At 37.8% G+C, this 10760-nt stretch overlaps 1 protein-coding gene across 1 annotated transcript in view; it reads right to left on the bottom strand.

The window, feature by feature from the left end:
* Positions 1-288: 288 nt before the first annotated feature.
* prodhb (proline dehydrogenase (oxidase) 1b) overlaps positions 289-10760 on the bottom strand; it is a 16231-nt gene continuing 5759 nt past the window's right edge. Inside the window, exons 7-14 of the mRNA XM_024274916.2 lie at positions 7532-7602; positions 6867-6948; positions 6300-6392; positions 4994-5140; positions 4142-4317; positions 3193-3291; positions 3028-3116; positions 289-1405 (exon numbers count right to left, since the gene is read on the bottom strand). Of these exons, the coding sequence (XP_024130684.1) occupies positions 1215-1405; positions 3028-3116; positions 3193-3291; positions 4142-4317; positions 4994-5140; positions 6300-6392; positions 6867-6948; positions 7532-7602 (948 nt within the window). The 3' untranslated portion in view covers positions 289-1214. The remainder of the gene's footprint in view (positions 1406-3027; positions 3117-3192; positions 3292-4141; positions 4318-4993; positions 5141-6299; positions 6393-6866; positions 6949-7531; positions 7603-10760) is intronic.

The following is a 10760-nucleotide window of genomic DNA, read 5'->3' as shown; positions in this document are numbered from 1 at the left end:
AGGACTCGATTCGGACCAAATTAAACGAACTCGGTCCGGACAAACGGACTTTTCCAGTCTGAATACATCCTGAAATCTTATTAGGATTTATTAAAATGGACCGACTTATAGTAAGAATCGCATTTTGTTCTAAAATTAGTTAACTCCACTTATTACTTTTTGTCACTTTTATTGAAATAAACTACAATTACGTTCAAAATAACTTAAGAAATACAAACCATCTGCTTATAATTCTCTAAAAACATTCAATTAGAAGTCATTCTAATTTTTTCAGCTTACTTGACCCTTTTTAAAGGCTTTTGTGGAACTCCTTTTCCTACTTTCTTATTATAACATTTCTTGCTAAGTAAAAATGACTTTTTGCACAGCTCCTTTCTATTGTTTTTCTTCTTTTTTTAGGCTACCTCTTTATACAGTGCATCCACAAAAGTACAATCAATTACAAGAAGTCTTTGTAGAATTAAAAGTATTTCCTCCTTCTGTTCATATTTATTCAGCAGTTTCATAAACCCAAATATTCAAATAAAGAGCATCAAATATATTTACATAAGTGCTGATTTCCAAACCACTGTTTTTATTGCTTCACGTATTATTTATTAAATAAAAAAACAATCTGCCAGGCTTGCATGTTCCTCCATTAAAATGAGATTTGCTCAGTGAGAACTGAACGGCGTATTTTCTCCTGCAACACCTCACTGACCAACAATACAGCTTCTTCTGGTGAACACAATAACAGAGCGCGTGTGTGCAGCCAGCCTTACACTCAGCGCCTCACAAATGAGCAATATTTGAAACCCCGGACACACATGTGCCGTACAGGCGGCGTCTGCAGGTGCTGCGTGGCTGACGGGGAAAAAAAGAGAAACACGATTGCTTAGAGAATCCCCTTTTTTGCTGAAAATTTAAATCAAGGCCATTATTTTCAGGTTGTTTTCCCCGTGGAAGATAAATAGGATCATAAAGGAGGCTGGCCGGCCCAGGCTTGTTGACATTTTAGGCAGTCCTTTTGGAGCAGTAAAAATGCCGTCTTGATGGATTCCAGAGCTCCACAGACAACCAGGTGACAGGAATGAAGAATACTTATGGATGCAGTGGGGGATGAAAACGAAAACTGAAGGAGAAGAATAACCCAAAGAAGGCCCATAAAGTGAGGGAACCTCGGAGAATCGGATCAGACAGGAGCTATGGAGCTCGGAGCCTCCTCTTCTGCGCCCTCAGTACAGCGGCCTGTGCAGGAGCTCCCCAGAGGCCAGTCTGCGTTTCAGCTCCTTCCACAGCAGCTCTCGCTCCTTCTGCACACCTTTCATGAAGCCCCGGTTCTCCTGCGCTCGCCGGGACAGGTAAGGCATCACCTCGCTCACCGGCCCGTACGGGACGTACTTATAGACGGCGAAGCCGGCCTGGCCTACATTCATTTAAGATGGAAGACGAGAGAAAAAAAAGGTTACAGGAAAGTCGGCACAAACGAGGGATAATGTATCACCACACCACTGTTTTTGGAAGATTAATATGTGCTGAGTTTACTCTAAAAGGCTGCCTGTGGGGCGGTAAACAACACTGTTCTAATATCACACAAGCAGTATTTAAAGACTCGTGTTTTTGGTGTTTTTATCATGCTCTTGTTACATTTTTATCACAATGGAGGACATATATAAAGAAAATTAAGCTCATGTTTATATTTATAAGTATTTCTTTATTCAAATCAGGAGCAGACAAAAAAAGCCATCAGACAAAGCTGTAAGTGTGACGTACAGGAAAGTACGGCAAGCCACAAGCCCCATTCTGATGCCTCCACTTGCAGATAGGGTTGGGCACCAGAATTCGGTTCCAAATCGGGCTGGATTGATAAAATCGATCAATCAATTTCAGTTTAATAGATCAACAATCGATTCTTATAAATAGAGATCGATTTAGCTAGCTTAACGCTAACATGTATTGCAATTTCCCATATGACGGCTAATGCTAATGCGGTTGTCTGACTGCAGCCGGACCTCAGCGGAGCTCGCTCAATACGCCAGCAGACAGACAGCCGCTCGGGTCTCCTGAACCGTCATGTTTTTCTTATTTTCATCGAGACAACAATAAAAAGAGGTCCCCTATATTTCCCCCCTCTCGGGTCAATCAAACTCAGTCACAGAGACACAGAAACACAGCAGAAGCGGCTGTCATCCAGACTCACCCCCCAAAGTTGATCAAAGCCCCGGTAACGAGAAAATCTTTGAGGGATTTCTTTTTTTGTATATTTTTGTAAAACTCTTCATGATAAATAAACCTGATCTCTCAACATTATCTGTTGTGACAGGGAAAAGGGGGCGGTGTTGCTTCGTGCCAACAGCTCCGCCCACAACTCAGAGGCAAATTTCAAATAAACTAGAACAAAAAAGTCCTAGAAAATGACTATTTTTAAAAACTATTTTGGCTAAAATTTGCATAATTATAATAAAAAAACACTGGGAACAATTTGAAAATAGATCAAAGCATGATCTGAGTCCGACTTTAACTAATCCATTATTACCAGGAACTAACAAGAGGAAGGTCTGTGGCACAAAGTGTCAAAAAAATACCACCAGTTTGCTTATTTCCAGTTCTCCACAGGTTCATATCCAAACAAAGACACACAAAAGTGTTATTTTTTTCATTTGAAATGACCAACACGCCGCCTGCAGCCCGAGCCGCACGCTGACAGCTGCCTGACACGGCGGTCTGTCTCCGACTGACAAATAAAGTGAGAAGGAGTGAGTCAAAGACAGCAATGCTTCGTTAGGACAACAGGTCAATACGGAGGTGTCTCAGTTCATAAGTCACATCTCTGCGCTTCTGTGTGTGCACGCCTCGCAGAAGCTGCAAATAGATGTGTGCAGCCGAAAGGCCTCATGAGATGCAGCTGAGAGCTGAAGGGGAGGACAGCGAGCACACGTCCTGCACAGGAGGGACTATAACTGTCAGATACCCCCAGTGCAGGCCAGCAAAGATTGGTGTCCAGTCACCGATGGTACAGTAGAGCTTCAGAGTGTACTTTCTGCTCACCCAGTGGGAAGCTGATCTGATCACACATGCCCAGAAGCTGACCGAAGTACACCAGGTTTTCTCTGGGTAAAAGGCCTAACGTATTCATCCTGAAGGAGAGAAACAGAGATGTTGACTCGGTGAGGATCCAGGGTTGTCTGCGATTAGGAAGGATTAAAGTCGTACCTTCTTAGGGTGTGTTTCACTGTGTCTTCATTGTGGGAAGCAACCATAACACGGGCTCTTCTGTTTAGTGCAATCTCATCCAACAGGTAATCCAGGCACCTGAACACAAACAGGAAGGAGATTCAGAGTTCCTCTTGTTTTTTTACACATTTGACAAAATGAGCTTGAGTTAAAGTCTCACTTTGACAATGTTTTTTATTTAAAAAAAACGTTCCCAGTAGTGTTTCAATTACGATTATGGTGTTTTTAACCAAAATCCCACAACCTAAATGTCCTACAAAGACATTTTTCATGTTGATCTGAAGCCTCTGTTTCCAAAATCTCCTCTGAGGGGGCGTGGCTTTGCTCCAGATTAGTGTGGGGAAGCGAACTTTGATTAACTTGAAGCAGACAGAATGAGAAATAATGCACCCAAACAGTAACGAACACGTTAGACCCGGCGGCTGTGGTAGACTGGTGTCGAGTGGAGACCAGCTTCTATTGAAAGCTATTTACCTTATCTTGCACTATTAGAATCCCTTTGATGTAACACAGCTCACTGTTTTCAGCTTCTTACAATTGTGGAAGAAGCTGCAGAAAAGTTTTACCCAAAAACCTGATAAAAAAAGAAAAGCATCAGCTTCAAGGGAACTCTGGTCAAGTCAGCATCAGAATCAATCTATAGCCGGAAGCGGAAAATGTCCTAAACTTTAGAAAACTCTTTCAAAAGACATTGAAACCTTTTCAGAACTATCGGCTTTTACACCTTTGATCGTGAATAAACTGTAACCGTTTTTTCTCAGAGAATCAGCTGATTGGAGCCGAGAAATGTCGGCAACAAGAGTGAAAAAAATGGAAAAAATATATATTTTTGTTGCAATCGGCTCCAGCAGGGGAGGGACTTCCGGCTATTTATTTTTGGCCCCCATATTTTTCTCTGCAGCCTGATTCTCTCGGCTTTGTCTGCTACCTGTGGTACATCCTGCTGGTAGCCTCATAGTCAGGGTTGATGGGGTCTTCATATCCAATCTCCGCCGCCCTCTCCCGCTCCTGATCCATGTACGCCCCCCGAACCAGTTTGGCAGCAAAGTGCCAACCCTCACGCTTCGACAGTTGAACGTCCGCGGTCATGCTGTCGTAGGCTTCCTGCACACAGACAAGCACAAACGGTAAAAAAAATCAATTGTATTTCCATTTTTAGACTTTGTATTATCAAGTTTCACAACAACAGAGATAATTAAGCATAAATATCGCTGCTGAAATCTGTTCAAAAAAAGACAAAAAAATGACTGAGGAGGGACACTAAGAACAGCTGATGTACAGGCACATGACTCTTCTTTAGCCATAAAGTAAAAAGGCTCAAAAAAGTTAGTTTGAGCTTCAGCATGAAAGCAGTCCAAAAGATAATCTGCAAAAGAAGGGAGCAAAGTGATCCCAGCGGCCCGGACGCTCCACGGGTCGGCCTGATTTCAATACCAAAGGAAAAGCTGCGGTAATTGAATCGCCACCAATAATTGAAGCCATGTTTTCAGGAACATTTCCTCCATGACAACATAAAGCTCTAATGTCCTCAGACAGAAGGATATTACTTCCAACGTACTGCTTCTTCAAAGCTATTGAATGCCAGAGCGTTCTCAATTTTCCACACATTAACTTCTGCGTTTCAGGTTAATGTGTGGAAATAAATCCTGACCCGGAGAAAAGGGATTTTAGTGCCTGGTCACGACTTCCTGTTCTGACCCGATGACTTCTGGTTTGACATGAGATAATGATCAAATTAGTAACTGTAGTTAAGAAAAAGCTTGAGGCCGGATCCACCGACCTTCAGGTAGCACTGGTAGGTGTTGAAAATGACCGGCTTCTCTCGGTTCTGGAGCCTCTGCAGGTCCACGGTCAGTTTACTGATGGCGGGCTGGAGATAGGTCTGCTCTGCATCCACCATCAACCGAACTCCATTCTCCACAGCGTGCTGGAACGAGAACATTCAAGAGTATCTGATCAGATCCTCTTAGATTAGAACATGTTTGATCCTCCTGAGGAGATGTTTACAAGAACGGTGGAGCAGCAATACAAGAACGATTCTTAAATCCACATTTTTAAAGATTATGATCAACTTTTAAACTATTTTCAAAGGATTTTCAATCATTAGACGAAATCTAAAAACCTTTTCTGTAGAGTGGCAGGAGATCATCAGAAATTCCCTTTTTTCAACATCACAGATATGATCTTTTCTGAACAGCATTTCTTCATCAGCTCTTCATTCACAACGATTTGAATAAAGAAATACTCAGAAATGCAATTTTAAGCTTTTTTTTCTTACATATGTCCTCCGTATCAGAAAAATGGCACAAAAACACAATTTTCCTTGCAGTGGGATTTTAAAGTCCCCTTTGACAATGTTTTTTTATTTAAAAAAAACGTTCCCAGTAGGGTTTTAATGATGATTATGAAGTTTTTTAACCAAAATACCACAACCAAAATTATTAAAGCCATTTTTAAGTTGATCTGAAGCCTCTGTTTCCAAAATCTCCTCTGAGGGGGCGTGGCTTTTGGAGCTGAGCTGAGCCCCACCCCTGTCTAATTATGATAGCTCTGTGTCTCTCTAGCATAAATCTTCACCGATGCTACATAAAAAAGTTAGTTAACATGAAAAATGTCTTTTTGTGGGACTTTGGTTAAAAACTCCATAATCATAATTAAAAGACTACCAGGAATGTTTCTTTTAAAAATATAAAATATTGTCATAGGGGGACTTTAAAAAGACAATTTATGTTAAAGTCTGTTTAACCACACAAATGTTGGAGTCTGCTTTCAAAAAGAAAGATACAGATTTATTTTTTCTGAGGGTCCAATAAATAAATCATTCATGACTTCTTCAATAAAACATTCTTCTCCATTTTTTAAATCTTGGAGCATTTAAAGTCTGTTTCATTGGCTGCTAATAATAACCCAGTCACAGGAGAAGCTGTGGTCACGCTGGAGATAATGTGTTTTTTACTGAAAGCATTTCAGGTCAGACACTTTTCATCTTCCAAGCTTTTAAAAACAGATTCATTTTTTTGAGAAATGCCACATTTACTGTGTAAAATAACAGAAGTGGCGCTGTTTGAGGGGTTGAATGAAGCTACCTTCGCTAGGACGTCTAGGCGCTGCATTATCCTCTTCATCTCTTTCTCCTCATCCGTCCTAAACTTCTTAAAAAGCGGCTCCAATTCACCGAGCTGGAAAAACACAGAGGAGACCGAACCATGAGAGGCAGCAGAAACACAGGAAGAAAATATCTCAGGTAGCTGAACAGCTCAGACTAAAGTTCACACCGTGTTGGTTTTATCAGAAATGGACAAATGTGTTTTCATCTGATCTACTGGTTTCTAGTTCCCAATATGAGCGGGAGAGGGAATCTCGAGCGGTTTTGGAGCAATGAGAGTGGAACATCTGTCAATCAAAAAATATATAATTTTCAGCTTCAAATGTTGTTTTTTGGGTTTCAAAAAATAATTCAAACACCAATATTTTTTTTAATAATCTAAAATTCTTCTTTAAACACAATTCTGTAACCTTTTTTATATAGTAATTTCATTTAATTTTGTCTTGTTTTTTTTAATTAAACATCTTATTTTTTTTTACAATGTTAATAAATAAACCAAAGTGGTTATTTTCCATTAGAAGCATCCATTTTCGGTGAAAATACTTACCTCCAAATTTGGAACAACCAGCAGATCTGATGCGTTTTCTCTGTCATCTAGAAGACTTTTCCAGTCCAGAATGTCAATGAGTCTAAAGACAAAAATATGGGGGAAAAAACGTGAAATAAAACATATTTATATTTGCAGCTGAGCGTCAGAGCAACACCTTCGTAATAAATACCAATTACAAAACAGTTAAATTGTCTTTTGTTTAAATTACGTGTTTTACATTTTGAGTGATTTTTGTCAACAGCTGTAAAGCAGTAAATGTCTTGTTTTTATTGAATCAAATCAAACTTTATTCATAAAAGACTTCATACAACAGTAACTTAAAGTACTTTACAGGATTAAAACAAATAAAAAGAAGATGACACACTGTAAACAGTGAAACACTGGATCAATTAACAAAAGCTCTGTAATTTGTTACCTTTTAAAAATATTAGTTTTTATCAAAATACATTTTTAAGTTGAGTAAAACCATCAACCTAAAATTTGAATTGAATGAAGATTAAAACGCTTCAATGCAGTAATCCGGTTTCTCTTTTAACAGTGTAAAATACAGAATTCTCTCGACCCTCCTGAGTCTTCACACCCAAAAACATCAAATAATACAAGAATAAAACTCCAAATGTACAAATGGAAATCAAATGTCCTCTATTGTCTCTCTGTCTTACCCCGTGGATTCTTGTTTTCCAGTAAACCAGCCATGAAAGTCGCCTTTGGCCCCCACTTTGGTCAAGAAATCCTACAATGATAATAAAACTGTTTTTGCAAAGGAGATGATTTTATAAAATATTATCCATAAATATAATTTATTTTATTGTGACGTTTTAGAATAAAATGTAAAAAAATAAGTTATGTATTTTCTGAGTGCTGTCAGCTACACGGTAACATAGATGATCGGCGACTACTGATGACACCATCAAAGGTTAGTAACGTCAGAATTTGAAGACACTATTTTTCCATTACTCTACATTTGGAGGGCTAAATGTAGGGGTAGGGGGAAAATTTGATTTGGGTTTGGAATTGTCTGGAGTCATCTGGACTCTGGGGTTTATTCATTTATGATCCCAGTTCATCCCAAACATGGAAGATACCATCAGCCCAGAGTCTAACCGCCAAAAATTATAGATGTATTTCACACATATTTTTGCTGTAACACAAATAAATTTTCACTTATGTCTTCCTATTGAAATACACTGATGCGTTATTGTTGTATATATTTGTATGCGAGAGTGTAAGTAACCAGTTCAATTACTTGTATCTACGATCACATACAGAATCTGATTCCATTTATTTGCAAAGATCTGCAGGAAACATTTGACTTGTTTGTATGTAGATTATTTTAAAGTCAGAAACTCATTAAAATCTAACCACAGAAGCACAAAACAAATTACATGCTGACTTATAACAATAGATGAAAATGGATGAAAATCAAAAGTGAGTCACTGAGATCCACAATCGGTGGAGGTTTTTGCAGCTCCTGAATGTTCATAACTTTCTAATTATCTTTAGTTTTTTTCAAAATTGGTCCTTTTATTAATGTCAGTGCTTCTGGAATGTGGTATTTTTTCATTATTAAAGGTGGAATTTTTTTTTTCGTTAACAACAGCCAGACTGACATGATTAAAAACAGAACTAATATATCCCTAAAACACAAACATGACATTTAATTGGAAATCGGAATTTTGAGCTGATTAAAAGAAGATTTTTATTTATTTATTAAACTATTTCTAAAGCCAAATACATATTGCTGCTTAACACACCCTAAATTTGGGCACCTTAAAGACTCACTCCGATCATCAAGAAATAAAGACATTTTATTTCAATAATTAAATATTCAGAAATGTATTTTTGTGCAAATTTTCTTAATATATGTCCTCCATCTTAAGAAAAATGTTAAAAAAACACAATTTGTGGATCTTTACGTAGCCTATGTATTGTATGTATTGTTTAATCAAAGGACGTGTTGCAGGAGTGATCCTTTATTTACTTTTGTGCTCCAAGTTGATCAAATGATTCAAACAGATGCACGACAGTGATTTTCAGGTCTGCATTTAAACCCAACTCGCTGTATTTTATACAACATTAAATAAAAACTAAATTAAAACGCTCTCCAACCAGGCATCACTATTCCAGACTCAGAGATCGAGTCAATATGCCATTTCAAATACAACAGAGGGAACAAAATGAGGAAATCAAAATGAAGCTTTTCTTTTTGTCATACATCAAATATGAAGCACTTTCTGGGGTTTTTCCCTCTAAATTTCCTTTATTCTCTGAGGTCAAAAAGACTTACATCCGTACGGAATTAAGGCAATTATTTTTATTCACTGAGATCAAAGCTCTCTCTTTTGGCCAAACAGCAGCAGTGATTCATCAAACACAAGGCACAGATATGTTCAAAAACGGCTCAAATATGGGAAGAAATGAAAAAACCCAAGACATATTAATTAAATTTGAAGAGCTGACCTTGATGAATAATAAAATCGCTTGATGGCACCGACTTCGTTTAATAGGGAATGTTAAAACGAGGAGCTGATTTCACACAGAAACTTCACTTTAAAGCATTTTTTTTTTTTAATCGGTTAAAAAGTCCCAAAAACAGAAAGAAAAAAAATGATCCCCCAAACAAACGAACCAGCTTTTCAGTTCCCTGGGTAATGAAAAAGCATAAATATAATATCAGCAGTTCAGGAACTGTCAAATAAATCTGATTATGCCAATGGCAACAGCTCTTATTATTTATAGGAGTTTTATTGTTTTGGTTTTTCTTCTATTTATCGTGTGTATAAATGAACTGGTGGAATGCAAATGACAAAAAAAAAAATCCTCTTGAATTTGCATTAAGTTCTGCATTCATGCGTTGCTTTTTACTCAATGGACTTGGCTCCATCTACGTCTATTTCTATAAAAGTTCCATTGTCTTAATCCCAAAGGATTATTTGTTTTATCGTTTCTCAATCCTCAAATTGGATTTGGAAAAGTGAATTTCATGCCGAGCGCTCGCTCTGCTTAGACTCAGCTGGGAAAACACCTGAATTGAAAATGTTCACTGTCTTCATTCCCATTCATTTTTACCAACTCTGGGAACGAAACCGGAAAAAAAGCTTAAAATATGGAGTTTCCTCTTCAGCTGCAAAGACACTTGAACTGTGAGGCAGCTGGGCTCAATTATTTCAAACAACTTGGGTGAAGATTTATTTTGTTAGATGTTAGGTTTGATGTAAATATGCAGCACTAGAAACGGTAAAATCTAAAAATTAGATTTTGAAAAAAGTTAGGTTATGATTCGCTTCATATGAATAAGTAGCTAATCTGACCTGGATTAAAACTAACCAAACTAATTTTTAAACTTTGGGGGTTAATTCAGTGCATTAGGTTCTTTTATTTGACTTCTAATTAGCTGAACAGAAGAATTACGTAGTCAGAGATGGAGTTTCAAAACCAATAACACTAAACCACTGTTGACTAACTTTCAAGTCCACTGGTCCACTTGTGACAACCGAAAGCAAATACAGCGACGAGTTATGCTAAAGCTAACATAACAACCGACCGTAACAGAATCAAAGATGGGCGGGGCTTTTACACAGGCGCTGCAGAGCATGATGATGTGAAACTTCTGGACTTACAGCTGTTGACCAATCAAATCATAAAATTTAACTTTAATACCTTGTTTCAACCAGTAGGAGGCAGCACACAGACAGTTTTTGACTATATTTTCAAGGATTTCTAAAACGTAATGTCGTATTTGTTTTGCTTTTTTAATTGATGTTTTTATTATATATATACTGTACGTGTGTGTGTGTGTATATACATATATAGCCTATACATATATATATATGTGTGTGTGTGTGTGTGTATGCATACTATATATATGTATGCACTATATATATATATATA

The sequence above is a fragment of the Oryzias melastigma genome, linkage group LG9 (assembly GCF_002922805.2).
Source record: "Oryzias melastigma strain HK-1 linkage group LG9, ASM292280v2, whole genome shotgun sequence".
NCBI classification, from domain to species: Eukaryota; Metazoa; Chordata; class Actinopteri; order Beloniformes; family Adrianichthyidae; genus Oryzias; species Oryzias melastigma.
The sequence above is the reverse complement of the archived record's forward strand: the minus strand, read 5'-3'. Positions and strand labels throughout refer to the sequence as shown.